Raw genomic sequence first — 14455 nt, 5'->3', positions numbered from 1 at the left:
ATGGGCCAGGACCCTATGTGTATGGCCTATACAACTAATACAAGTACTGGTGGCCTATACTGCCATATAAGGCTAGGCTGGGGCCTGCAGTATACAAATGTATCCTGTGGTATGTATCAAATGCACTGGTAAATGTAAATGTATCAAATGCACTTCCACACTATAAACCCGACATATCCTAGGCTTAACAATTCTATCTCACCACACCAACCCCAACTTTCCCCAAATGAGAAAATATCCTAGCTTAACTGGTCACTGTTATTCAGAACTAATCCCCTATCAGCAGGACTAAACTACAAAACAAGAAGGCGACTAAAATAGGCTAACTAAGCTACAGAACAATAAAAGTTTTTAGAAAAGAATTGAAACATTCCAGCCCAGCACTTTATGCTGAACACATAGACATCTCAGAAATAAATATTTAATGCGGCTAAAATTAACCAAACATAAGCCTGCAAAACATTCACGGCATAAAGATGTCTGCACAATGGATGCAATTGAATCGCCGCACGAACACGCATTCGCACTTGTATGCACACTGAATGAGTCAAGAATCAAATCCGTAGGTGATGCCTACTAGGCTACGACACGTGATACAAGGATGCGGCCTACAACACTGTTTCGAACAATCGAAATGTCGAAGCTGACAGGAAGTTAAGCCAACTTTCAAATCTTTTTATTTAAGCTACACGCTAGCATTGGCTAGTGCATATTTTCAAGATTAAAGACTGGACCCAGTTACTCGATTGAAATGTCACCACCAGCACCACTCGAGTCTTCATCTACGATTCTACCGAATAAGAGGGGTTTCCTTTCTGCACTGCCATTTATTGGGCAGCATTGACATCTTTCTCCGTACATCACTGTCGATGTACCAGAGGAAATTCCACCCTGCAGCGAGCAGTAATATCATCACATCTTCCAAGGGTTAGCATTGGTGTGTATTTTTGCTGTACAAACTCTGGCTCATTAACAACACCCTTCATTGCTGTTATGATCACCAGAAACCAGGCTCCAGTCCGGGATAGGATTTCTTTTCCCATCCACTGATGTACAGCATTGAAGCGATTTTCAATCATCTGTTGGTTAAACACACCCTCTGTTCGTCTGCTTAATTTCGCTTTTTTTCAACTTGTGTTTTGTGGATTTGACTAATTATGGGTGCTAGTTGTTACCAGCAATTATTACCTTAATTATTTTTGAGCACGTTATAAGCCTTTTCGGCTTTATCACTTTTTTCCAACTGGCTTGATTTTTTGTCCCCACCGCGCTTTTGACGAAAAATAAAATGATTGATCGATTAACAAAAACGCATGTCATCGCAACGCAAGTCGTCGTAAATGGTATTTCTCGAGCGAATCGCAGGCACCTTATTAACACCGAGCCATATATTATGTCACTTTTTGGCTGACTCTGAGCCAATTTGAATACAATATAATAATTTACACGAATTCGCATTCATGCAAAGGACACTGACACAGCATACTTGACCGCAAACAACACCTGCAACTTATTCTAAAATAGCACCACGCGTTGTGACAACCTGGCGGTGCTGACCAATAACAATAACTTAACCAATAATTACTTTTAAGTAACCTTCAGTTGCCGCTGACTGGTACTTTTTCGAACGGGGGTTCACAAACAAGAAACAAAGCCACTTCACAAGATTTTCCACAAAACTAACTACTGTACCTCACATTTCAAAGTAAAAGCGGGAAAGCATTCTCAAATACGAGACAAAGATACCAAGTCTTATCTTTTTTTCTTATAGCATGGAAGTGAAATCAGGAATCTCCTTCTTAGTACTTAAGTACTTCTAAGTCGGGCAAAGACCCATCAGCTGGCGTCACCACACTTGCAAACTATCTTGCTACAACACTTGTAAATGAAAAAAAAGAAATTTTGCGCTTGTATTAAAAAGCGGATATCTTACGATGCATCATCTTTAACAAATTGCATTTCAAACTCGCAAATAAAAATGTGATGAATGAAGTCACTTTAGCAAAGGAAAAATTAACATACTGTATTTGCGCTGTGTGCAATTATGTCTCTTGTACATGTACAAGCAGAATAACTAACTGCTGCTATTCCTGCCAATTATATGGAACGTGTTTTGTCCTTCATAAATTGCCATTATTACACTGTATACATGAATTGAGAGAGAAATCGCTAACATGTCCCTTTGCTCTCCTCTTTTATCTACTGCTCCTATACGACGTATACGTCATCGCCACGTCACCGACGATCGGAAAAAACTCTTACTGACGTCATTTGTCACTTTCGCTTTTCTTACTGCTTCGATTCCTCTGTTCACTGTACTTCTGTGGACGTGGACCCCGACCACCTCGATAACCTCCTCTACCACGAGGGGCGCTGCCGGGCTGGTAGATCTCCCGATCAGGCTTCTACCACACAAGTGAACAGTAAAGTTACCAATACAGTACTAAGCATTAATAAAGTTAATAACATGTGAAGCAAAATATGAAACGAATCATGATAAAACTTGTTTGCAGGATTTCTGACATTTCTCACCTTATTTTTAGACTTGTCATCTTTTTTGTCCCAATTTTGGGCTGAGTCGCGTGTTTTTGCAGAAGACGATCTGTTGTCCTCTTTCCATTTTCGGGAGCTGAATTCTCTTGAACTTTGAGGTCGGTGCTTGGTGTCTTTGTTGTGAGAAGGCTCTCGTTTGTCGATGTTATTCTGTACAAATGATTCATATTTACCAAGACTAACTACGAAATTTCAAACATTAGGGGAGGTATGCAATGGGAATAAGTGTCGTACATCGAAGGTCTGTAAGTACTTTTTACCACATCTCGTAAAAAATAGCCCTAAGGTCTCGCGATTCCAACATTTCTTGTGCATGATTTCTTGCAAAATATTTTGACCAAAATTGCACGGTCATACTATTAGCGATAGTATTTTTTTTAAAATCATGCGACTACAAACGGACTTTGTTTTGCAAAGATCGTACAAGAATAGGTAAAACAACTTCAGAGTAATACAGAAGTTTGTAATGTGACCAAGCTGTACAAGTTTAAAATTTTGTTCCTCGATCCAAAGCAGGTTTCATAACCCAAACTTAGGTAGCAACCCCACCATTTGCAACACTGCCTGACTCTATTCTAAAGCTAAACCTGATTGAAAGAAGCAGAAATCTGTTCCACCGAACTTGTATCCTGCAACTGTTAACTGGAGCTTCATAATGAAATACTGTATGTTCTGCTTGGTCTAGATCTGTATGAATCTTAGCCTCATGTTAAACCAGTCTGTTCATGTCATCCACACTAACTGGCACTCACCTCATCCAGTTTTGGCCACTCTGTAGCATAAGCACCTGCCCAAGTTTTCTCTAGCTCGTTGGCTGAGAATACTCCCTGTTTCAGTTCCTGCTGAAGTTAATATATTTTTAAACCAGTGACATCTTGCATTCCCCGTGCACATTGGGCACTTTACACTCTCGCAAACATGGACATCTCACTTGCGTAGATAGTTTGTTTACTTACAATTCCGACAGTTTTACTTAAAAGTTATTGCATTTACCTCTGTCTTTGTTTTCGATTCGCTAGTGTCTTTGTCACGTTTTTGCAAGATCTGCAATTAAACCAATAAAACATAAGAGCAAAAAATATGCAGTCAACAAAAATACTTAAATAAAATAAACAAAACCAATAATTCAAAACAGAAAACTTTTGAAACAATGAAAATTAAATAGGAGTACCTTCACTTTAGTATTATCTTCTGACTGTGATTCTGAATTATTTCGCCTCCTTTCATTTTCTATCATTTCCCGTTTGGTTTCGCCTAATGTTTTTTTGCCATCTTTTTCATCCTTTGGGTACTGAAACAAAGGTTGATTTATTAAACAACATTTTCTAACCACATCTCCTAACACAAGGTACAGAAGAGTCCCACGCAATACCTCCTTGCGATTCTTTTCAGCCTCCAGCTTATGTTTCCTCTCAGCTTCCCTTCGTTTGCGTCGTTCTTCATCTTTCTTTTTTCTTCTTTCAATCTCCAGTCGTTTCCGTTCATCACGCTGCCTCTATAGCAGAAAAACACTGTTTTTTACAAAAACGTACATGCCTAATGCAACAACGACAAGGGATAAAGACCAACCTTTCTATCTTCCCTCCGTTGTTTTATAAATGAAGTTAGTGGAGTTTCAACAGGCTGCTGACCGGACTTGTCTTTTAGGTCTAACTCTTCCAAGAATTTTTCGATATCAATTGACTGCTTTTCATCTTCTATTTCAAGATTTTCCAGAAAACTTGAATAATCAGGATCTGCACAATTTTTTTTCATTACACTTAAAGCTATACCGTACAAACCAAGCTAAAACAGAATGTTATGTGAAGGTTTGCAAACGGCTGGTTTTGAAACCTTTTTCAACTGTGCCACACTTTGGATCTTCTTTTTTCCGATTCCTCTTTGGAATCTTTTGAAATGGAGCATATTCTATGACGCAGGAGGATTTTTGACCTATGATCAGACATGAGCATATTATGTGGTTGAAAAATGTTCAATCATTTTCATTTCCATCGTTTAGACTTAAATACTGAAGCCAAATTTTTAGTACATGTTTTAACACTAAAACTGAAGTGCGTACTATGAATTGGTAATGTACAAAGAGAACAAATACGAGAGCCAAAACAATAAAACATTTATTACATTTATTATCCAGAAATTTCAGTCAATGTTACAACCGTTACAACATTTGCACTACACTGAAATATCAACTAAAATTTTAACAGTTTCTTGTACAACAATGACAACATTTGCACTGAGTGGTCACTGACTCACCAGTAACACTATCAACAAGCAATATTACTACTCAAGAATTGAAACTGTTTAGTTTTTTTGGCTGTTAAATGACTGCTTTGGCTGGGTTCTCATAAAAGTAATGGTAACAAGTGTTAAACTGTACATCGATTTACATTACAATAACATTGGTACTGGTCAATACATCCATCAAATATTGTGCGAAAATAATTCGGGTTAAACAGGCAATTGGCATTGCTTAAAACCAAAAGGTACATTGCGTTTGTACACACAAAATATAATCAAAAATCCAATATCTTTAAGCAAATTTGGGTTTGCAAGGCAGATTACACTAGCGTAACTTGATCACGTACCTTTGTCGATTTCAAACTCCCTGCCATCATAAAAATCTCGGAAAGGAATGATGTCATCAGCGTTAACAAAATTTATGTAAACTCGTGCATAATTGTTTGGCGCTAACCTGAAAAATGTTATGGAAATGTATTTTCCATCCTAATCTGATACAGCAACATAACTTATACAAACAAAAAAGCTTAATTAACTGTTTAAATTATTTTTGTTACTGGTGGAGTTTCAAATATATAAAAAAGGAACAAAAAAACACTAAAACATACGATCTATCTCCAGGTACGAAGCGAAAAAAATCATGATCAGGCAAATCCTTTACAGCTTCAAAAAATTGATCTTTATTCATTCCTGGTGGTAAGCGGCGCATAACAATCTATAAACACAAAATGCATTGAATAAATCTTCGAGACTTGAAGGATAAAACGTATGTAAAGGAAAAGCAACAGATATTTCAAAACTGAAGTTACAACTACTAACAAAATTCAATGAGATCATTTCGTTTAAATCAAACATTAAAACTTATGCCGTAAAGTTTTTTCACTTTTGTTTGAATCAGATTTCTTTCTTTCTTCTTCTTCTTTTCATCTTTTACTTCCTCAACATCTTCTGCTTGTTTAGACATTTCAATGAAGTGATTTTAATGCCCTTTCACACAATTATCAGAAGTTTACACATACTACATACTTACACCTCACCTACTATGGGCACTGAGACCTACATAATTCAAAGAAAGAAAAAAAATTGCAACAAAAACATTTAACTTAACAAGACAGCATATTCTCTCGTTTTGCTTTAGTTAGCAGTAATTTACAATCAACATAAAATAAAAACAGGAAGCCATCGGGATAGAATATAAGTTATAATGCGACAAGTTCCAAGAGTAAACACATTCAAGTATTCCTTTTGGAGAGGGACCGAAGATGGACTTTTCCTGGTACAACACGATGGTAAACAACATTGGTCGATGATCCAACCTGCACAGTTATAAATTTTACAAACTTTTGAGAAAACTTGCGAAAAAAATAACTAAATGATAAATCAAAAAGTTAAAGAACCTACAATCGCAAGCAAAATTCCACTGCTGTAATGACTTAAGTCACCAGGTGGAACCAGAGCAGCAAAGACCTTTGAAAGCCTGAAAGCAAACAAAAAACACGACTGCACATCAAAGAATGAAAGCATTACCAAAAGGTCCCTTTCTTAATCCCAAAGTCACAATAATTGAAACAACCCAACAACAAACCCTAAATGGGCCACATGGTAAACTTGACATATACAGCCTGTTCTGTTGAAACTTCTACCCAAGCCGATCAAATGATGGCACAAATTTGCAAAATTGTTAATGTAAAACTGCATTCATTTACCTCTTTAATTCTCAGCTTTTCAGTTGGCCCCAATGCATTATAAAGGTCATTACCCTTTGTTAAAAATTTGTGTGAATGTTCATTGAAATAGGATTTGTATGAGTTGTAGTTGGAAGTTGCAGGGCTAGCATAGTGCCAAGCATACAAAAATAATAGCAATAACACAAGTATGATGTATAACATGTATGATGTATGACAAGTATACTGGTAAGTGCCACTGCCACAATAGCCTTTGTTGTTGCTAAGTGACAGTGTTATTTCATCAATTGTCATTTTAGGGCATCTAGCCACCACCCTAGGCAAGGCAACATATTTCTAAAATTGTTAAAATTTAGCTAGCAGGCCATGAAAAGCAAGCGATATGTTGCGTTCGTGTTTGAAACCCTTGTGATATAAAGTTCCACACTATATATTATATAATACAGGGACCGGTACACTATAATTGGGTGGTTTACTATAACTTGCAAAAATGCTATAGCTTTTATGTAAAATCATTCGCAAAAACAAACCAATGATGAGACATGACATCTCCAACACATCGAGTTACAATTACAGTTTTCATTGAATCAATGGTTTCCATGCCAACCATATATTCTATCGACAAGAAGTCATTGCGACAAACATCAATCTTGTGCCATGCCTAAAGAGAAAAAATGAGATGAATAACCCAGCTAATAATAAACAAGCTGTCAATAGTATTTTTAATCCTAACAATTCATAACATTCAAAAATAGTTGCACCTCAAAATTATCGAACACTGATATTAGTTGTTGTTGAACATCATTGGTTTCATTACAAATTTTTGTGTAAAAGTCTCACCTTGCGTAACAGTAAATCTTCATGGACAATTCTGTTAGCTTCATTCATTTCATATTTACTGCAAAATTTAGCATATATTTATCTGTGTGTGTGTGTGTGTGTGTGTAATGCCACTCTGTTTCAAAATTTCCCTGTATTTTTATTCAGTAACTTAAATACTAAATAAAAAAGTATTGAAGTATATAGATCTTTAAGTGAAACTTGAAATGTCAATGTTCATACTGTCATAATCATTAGCTGACCATTATTGCCTACTGAAATCAATATTTGCAGTTTATTTACAATTTGGAAAGTATGCCAAAGTTGGCAGAACCAAAAGGCATAAATTTGGCATTTCTTAGCCATAAACAGATAATCATTAATTTCATTTTCGCCTAATTGTGAAGGACAAAAAATGGTGCTGATGTAGGTAGTCACAACTCGCAAAGAATGCCACAAACCTCGACAAACACTGTTCTAATGATTTCAGCATGATATTTTGACGCCGACCTCACTAAGCATTGGGACACAATTACTCTGAAGTCTTTTTCTCCTCTTTTTTTCTTCGCAACAATAGACTCTGTTGTGCAGTGCTACAGGCTAACTCCTTGCAATATAGGCTAGTTGGCTAAATAGCCGAGTGGTTAGAGCATGAGCTCAAAATAACAAAGCCCGCGTTTCCCGGTGACACTACCATTTGCCCTTGGGCCCTATTGGAAAGTATGGCAGTTTTTGGCGATAAATCATGTATGTAAAGACGCAAATTTTGGAGTCATGGCATGCGCTGAAACTTCAATTCTTTGTTTATTTATCATAAATTGGTGTGAAGACAAAAAAGTTAGGCGTACGTGTTGATAAATCTCATGCATTCAGGTGCCACACCTTCCACTATGGTTTTTAGCCAATAGTGCATGGGAAGTGCTGGTAATGCTTCATGTTCAGTGTACTGTTCATTGATTTGTGATTTGTTGATCCCCAATTTATAAACTAATAAATGAACAAAGAATTTAGGTTTTGGTATATGCATCACGTTACAACTTGCGTCTTTGCACGCACAATTTCTCTTCAAAATTGTGCTATCCTTTCCAGTCTGGCTATACCCTTAAGCTTCTTATGGCTATTTCTTCAACAAGACAGTAGGGGCTCGCCTAGCCTGGATAACCTATCTATAGGATATTTAGCCTAATCAGTCCTCGAAATAGCTGTGTAGGCTGTATTGTTTTTAATCTTTGAAAAGCAATGAAACTATTTATAGAAGTTTCAAGTACGCATCTTTTGAAACATTACGAAAATACACCAAGCTTCAAAATGATCTGTGCACTGATTTATAGACATCAAATAACTTAAAATGACAACCATTCAACTTTCCATGTTTTGAACTGAAAGATTAGAAATAGGCTTACTACTTTACATATAACATTTAAAGAGCTATCGTTGTTTAAAGTAAACCATAGAAACTGTATTGATGTAGAAATGTAGTATCGACATTATTCACTTACTGTATGTTTAAATGTCATTAAAATTGCAATATGTACTCGTGAAATGTTGTCAAAATAAATAGCACTAAATACTAAATAGTTTACTCATGGTTCTTAATAATTCTTAGTTTTTTCAACGTACCAAAGACCAACAAAAATATTCCCACACTCACTGTTAACAAATTAACTACCTACAAACACAAGCGTTTACAAACTGACAAATTAACAGCATGTCAATTACAAAATAAATTGCACTGTTCTTTGCATTTTGGCCTGTGAGCTGCATTTCTTTATTATTCAAATTGATTATCAAACAACTTTCAACGTGGCCTGCCCTGACACAACGACAAGTGGAAGAAAGGGAGGACTACCTTTAAAAGACTTTTCGAAACATAACTTTCTATTTGGCGTGTCATCAGCAGAGACATCATAAAAACGAGCCAAACCATGATCGGCATGAATATCTACGCTTATGCCTACGATAAATGAGTGAGTGCCAATAGGAGTATTTGGATAAGGATGATCAGGTAGATGAAATATTGGTTTTACGTCAGAAATAGACGTCAGATTGTTTTCAATCCATTCTTCGCTGAGTTGGCAAGCTGTTGCAGGTGATACCCGAAGAAAAGCACCGCTGCTAAAAACAGGTTTTAACGGACATCAGAAGCCATTTCATAGGGTAAATTAGTATAAAAAATTCAAACCTTTTTCGGCTAATACTGCCGTGTAATTTCTCATCCGAAGGCAGATTACATACGCCCACGATAATCTGATCCGATGCTTCAGTAGTCACAGAAATCTCCCAGTAATGCTTACCGTTGTATAAGGGAGTGTTTCCTTAATTATACAACAAATAAGTTATAGAATGATTTTGTTTAGTAAAGGGTATAGGGTGTTATCATAACCTTTAAACACAGACAGCAAAAGTCTTGAATATATAAAGCTCAATACAGGAAAGTCACAGATCTTGGTTTTATGTTCATACCTTTCACAACACATGGTCTTGCTTGTGGTTGTTTGATCTTTGCCGTGCGAGCGTTGTCGTCAATGATGATGCATTGACCCTGTTCTGTGGGTACCCAGTGAAAACGAATATCTTTATAACATGTAAAACGAAGGCATTACAAATCAACGATACGGACGTTAATTACAGCTGCAAACAAAAATATGAAGGCTTTACGCTGATCTTTCGAAAAGTCCTCCCTTTGGTCTGTTTCTTTCCCATTTATACCCTGATCAATATTTTTGTCAGAATTCAACGAAATAAAATCTATATTGCTCAGCTGCGTTTTTACGCAGTCCACGTCGAGGATCATTGCCGGTGAATTCAAAGTCAATTCTGCTGCATCTCTGTTGTCCGATAACTGCTCGATAGCTTCTTTTAGTCTATAAGAAAAAATAAAATCAAAATTATACGACATACCTAGTCGCAGAGTTGTAAACCGGCCTTATATTGTTCACCTGAACCCGAAAATAGGCTACAAATCCGAACCTGGCACAAACAAAAAATTTTATTTGAAGCCCGAATAAGGCCCGAAAGTGAAATTCACTGAATCAGTCAAAGTCATCTTTAGATTGCCATCCTTTTTTAAGTTGCGCTTTAGGCCTACATTCTGCGGGAGGTTTTTAGCACTTTATATGCGATATGATTAACTAAAACCATAAAGGCTACACAAAACTAAGTTATAAAAAGTAATATTAAACTAGTTGTCCTAAACCTATATCACATTGTCCATGTTCTTTGCTTACAATCCGTATAGCCGAAAAGTCTACGTACTTACTTCAGCTCAACCATAAGTGACGTTTGCAGAAAGAAACTTGGTTCGATCTCTTTAAGAACTTCTTCAGCAAAACTTGCAATTGAAGCGGACATCAAGTTTTTCTGTTGTCGTTGCATCTCTGAAACAACGCGATGTGAGGAACGGCATCATGGAGTTAATTGAATTTAAATTGACATTAAGTTAACCTTGCCGTAATATAAGTTCTTTTTCACGCATTTCCGCGTCCGTTTTTGCCAACAAATCGTTTCGCTTTTTCTCCAATAGTCGATGCATGTCGTCAAGTGACGAATGAATATTTTCCCGAGTTTGTGCTTCCGATTGCTAAAGATGCCAAGCGAATTTACCATGATTATTGATACAAAGTTAAGTTTATCAAAGCTGTACCGTATGCAGTGCTTAAATTAGCTACGACAAACAATTTCTACGTAGGCCTATATGCTTTTTATTTATACCTCCAATGTTTTAAAAGCTTCTCCTAGTGTTTCGATTTTGGCATCAACTGCTTCTCTTTTAGTTTTCAGAATGGCCAAGTCTTCGTACAGGCGCTCCTTGCTTTCTCTAAGACAAAAATATGTTTTTTACATCAGGCTACATTCAGTGCTTTTTTGTACTTTGTGTGCGCTATTCAAACTTTATAATAATAACCTATAGGCAGATTTCGCCGATGATACAGAATGATTGACATGAGATCCCCCACCAAGCTTGCACATACGGCAGACAGATTTCTTACATTTATTGCAGTACATGCTTACTTCGTTTGAATGCTCGGGACAGAGAAGTACCTGGCATACACGTAGAAGTTTGTCTTACGAGAATTCATTTCATTTTTGGGCCCAAATATATAGAAATATCTTACAATACCGTTGCAGGAAACTTGCAATCCACGGTATTTGTACCTTTGGTCTGGTAAAGTTGTTGGTTGGTCCAATATAACCATGTCTTGCTTTTTTTGTTCCCCAAATGTGGACAGCTTTGAAACACTCGTTGCAATAGCTTAGCTTTGTTGAGAAATATATTTTACCAAACATATTTTGTTATGTAGAAGCGTATTACTGAATATCAACTGTATTAGCTAATTACCTTGCAATCGAGGCACGATTTTGTGGCATCCGCAGCAGGAGGTTTGCAATATCCGCATCGTACGGCCACAGCGGCTTTGGCTGCTGAACGAAACTTTTCTACAATGCTTTCCAGCGCAAAGTTTCTAGAAGCAAGCAAAACCACATGAAACGTAATAGTTTGTATAGCGTTATATATTTCATATGTTTATGATGTAATAACCGAAATAATCCAGAGATTCCTTGCTTTCCAAGATCAACCTTTTTCTCGCAGGTTGGACAAAAAAGGTTGCTGGCACGACTTTGCTTAATACTTCCAATGTTCTGACAGCAAAAGAATGAATATTAAAATCATTTTCTTGACATTCAAAGAAAATAGTTGTTACCCGTAAGCATTCGCAAATCATTTTTTTAAAAGCTGAGGATAGTGTATATGTTAGAATGGTCAGGCTTTTTGTCTTATGAACACTATCTTTCATTTGTCAATAATTCTCAAGTCGTCACCTGTTGCTGCTGGTAGCGATGACGCATGTTTTCTTTTCTGGCAAGGGACGACGTTGAATTGCTGCGACGTAAAGTACTCGGTTTCGATGGAGGTTTAAACGTTGACGAGTAAGACGAAGACGTAACACGCGATGGAGTAAAAACTTTTGTCAATTTATTAGGTCTTGGTGAATTTCCCTGAAAACCAGCGTCGGCCTAAAACATATTTTTCTCAATTTAATTCATAAAATCTTCAAATTTTGAATTGTGCTAAACAAGAGTAAAAATTTTAAAGACATTATCAGCGTAAAATCGTGCGATGAAGGAAATAATTTTCATGACAGAATTGAGTTTGCGATAGCCTAACCTCGAAATGCACGCAATTAGTGGAAGAAACTATTGTGGAATCATCTAGTTTCGAACTCTTCGGTAAAGCATCAGTGCCTGATGTCATCGATCGAGGTGAAGCTCCATGCCTTAGCGGTAAGAACTTTCTAGTGATAGGTGATGATTCGGGCAGCAAAGTAGCCCTAACTGCCCCTACAAAATGTAAATCAATAAAAAAATGCATTTACTTTTGTATCATGTAAAAACTTGTAAGCCCAAGTTCATTGTCATGAACAGAACAACATATTGGTGATGATATACAGTAGTAGGCTTGCTTATATACTTCCTAGGTCTGAATCTGAATTCTTGCGCAACATCAAGGATGACGTCAGCATGTCAGCGATTTCATCATTTCCTTCAGATGAGAGGAGCTGGGCTCTAGCGCATCCATAGCACAAGCTATGCTGGCAAGGTAGAAGAACGGGATGGGTGAATAGTTCTTCACAGAGAGGGCAACACAGCAGATGTCCGTAAGCCCTCATCTAAAACCAACGGCGCAGTTTAAACATTTAAAGTGTCAACCTTGCCGTAGACCTAGTCTCTTCGTGTTGACTGATTGAATTTGCGTAACAAATGACGAACGCAGTATTCTATGCTATGTAGTATTAAATTCATAGGACTACTATAAAGCATTGCAAAAATTTTCAATGCTTAATACGAAAAATAATTTGCTATTTGGCTAATTGTACTTAATAGGATCATATTAGTATTTATATACAGTACTACCTGACGCCTATTCAATTTCCACTTAAGCATGTTTTAATGAACGAGCCGTTACTAGGCAAACAACTTAAGCAAACAACACGATAACTTTGAAATAAAATAACCTTTGCTTTGATAACGGCCCAGCATTCACTACTGTGCACCTAAAAATGCTCATAATTATGCTACCAGTAACGAGTTATGAAACGAAAACGCCGTTATTCAATCGATAAAAGGTCTAATTATCGCAACATTTTGAGTCAAGGACTGAGAGAAGTAACCTTCATAACCTTCAGCTACTAAGTGCCACACAAACAGTTTTTACCATGTTATTATTAGCCTACTTACCTTATCCTAAAGCTGTGCACAAGAAATACGAAGCTTTATTTGTAAATTTATTTTAAAGGAAGCATGCTGTAACCACTGCAGGTTAAACACTCTGTGCTGTAGTCCTAATGCCTCGACTTAAGAGTTTCAATCGATTTAAGTAGTTTACCGATAACACACTAGGTTTTTGGCGTCATCACACACTAGTCGCACAATAGACTTGAGTTACCCGGACATAACACTTCAACGCTGCTTTTGTGCTTATCATTATCATTATTTCAAGTGCAAGGCGGTTAGCTAAAAAGGTGTTTTGTTTAAAGTTCGCAAATTTACTTGACATCTCAAGAATCCAATGTGCATGAATATGCTTTGGCTAACTAACAATCATGAATGTAGCCAAACAATCTGGTGTAAATAAAGCGCTCACCTCCATTTCTTTGTAGTCTTCCTTGTCGACAGAAGATTGCTTGGAATGAGATATCAAAAAGACAGAATTATTGGCATCATTTGTATCAGTGATGGTAGCAGTGGTGAATGGTGAATATTTTCCAGATCTTTGACCTAGCGCCCATGTTTTGAAAGCACCCAACATCTTTTTATATAACGCAATCGACTTTGCTGCAGTTCACAAAAACCTATATCAAGAAAACATGCAAGCATACCAGTTAACGGTGAATTATTTCCAAACTATAAACCGATCTTGTTTCGTTGGAAGAGCGTAAAGCGTTTTTTGCTATCTGCAACTGTTTGCTAATTACACCATACTTTGCCTTTGGCACTTCATTCGCTGTAAAGCTGATCTTTGCCTCAAGATGATACTTACCGATAGCAGAATTCAATACAAAATGAAGATTTACAGACTTTTTTTTATTTTAGCTCTGCTAAGTTTGTTGTCAAAACTCCAATAATATTTTATATTTCTATATTTTAGCTTCGCCACAAAT

At 36.8% G+C, this 14455-nt stretch overlaps 2 protein-coding genes across 6 annotated transcripts; both read right to left on the bottom strand.

The window, feature by feature from the left end:
* Positions 1–1896: 1896 nt before the first annotated feature.
* Positions 1897–7139, bottom strand: LOC143469016 (uncharacterized). 2 transcript variants are annotated; one of them, XM_076966534.1, is made up of 12 exons: positions 7007–7139; positions 5675–6107; positions 5400–5506; positions 5139–5245; positions 4387–4485; positions 4123–4289; positions 3926–4048; positions 3725–3844; positions 3547–3597; positions 3306–3392; positions 2533–2703; positions 1897–2405 (listed from the first exon to the last, which is right to left on the bottom strand). In XM_076966534.1, exons 2-12 carry the CDS (start codon positions 5753–5755, stop codon positions 2268–2270), a joined length of 1251 nt encoding a protein of 416 aa, XP_076822649.1. In that variant the 5' UTR covers positions 5756–6107; positions 7007–7139; the 3' UTR covers positions 1897–2267. The 2 variants fall into 2 exon arrangements, with proteins under 2 accessions (XP_076822649.1, XP_076822650.1); XM_076966535.1 differs by lacking the exon at positions 3306–3392 and having other exon boundaries at positions 7007–7137.
* Positions 7140–7360: 221 nt separating this feature from the next.
* On the bottom strand, positions 7361–14209 carry LOC143469015 (E3 ubiquitin-protein ligase TRIM9-like). 4 transcript variants are annotated; one of them, XM_076966529.1, is made up of 15 exons: positions 13939–14209; positions 12766–12964; positions 12463–12635; positions 12117–12311; positions 11836–11936; positions 11635–11758; positions 11451–11552; positions 11200–11336; positions 11007–11112; positions 10740–10875; positions 10555–10672; positions 9954–10159; positions 9759–9869; positions 9478–9610; positions 7361–9410 (listed from the first exon to the last, which is right to left on the bottom strand). In XM_076966529.1, exons 1-15 carry the CDS (start codon positions 14101–14103, stop codon positions 9083–9085), a joined length of 2334 nt encoding a protein of 777 aa, XP_076822644.1. In that variant the 5' UTR covers positions 14104–14209; the 3' UTR covers positions 7361–9082. The 4 variants fall into 4 exon arrangements, with proteins under 4 accessions (XP_076822644.1, XP_076822645.1, XP_076822646.1 ...); XM_076966530.1 differs by having other exon boundaries at positions 7361–9407; XM_076966531.1 differs by having other exon boundaries at positions 12117–12293.
* Positions 14210–14455: the final 246 nt, after the last annotated feature.

Source organism: Clavelina lepadiformis, chromosome 8, assembly GCF_947623445.1.
Source record: "Clavelina lepadiformis chromosome 8, kaClaLepa1.1, whole genome shotgun sequence".
In the NCBI taxonomy this organism is placed as follows: Eukaryota; Metazoa; Chordata; class Ascidiacea; order Aplousobranchia; family Clavelinidae; genus Clavelina; species Clavelina lepadiformis.
The sequence above is the reverse complement of the archived record's forward strand: the minus strand, read 5'-3'. Positions and strand labels throughout refer to the sequence as shown.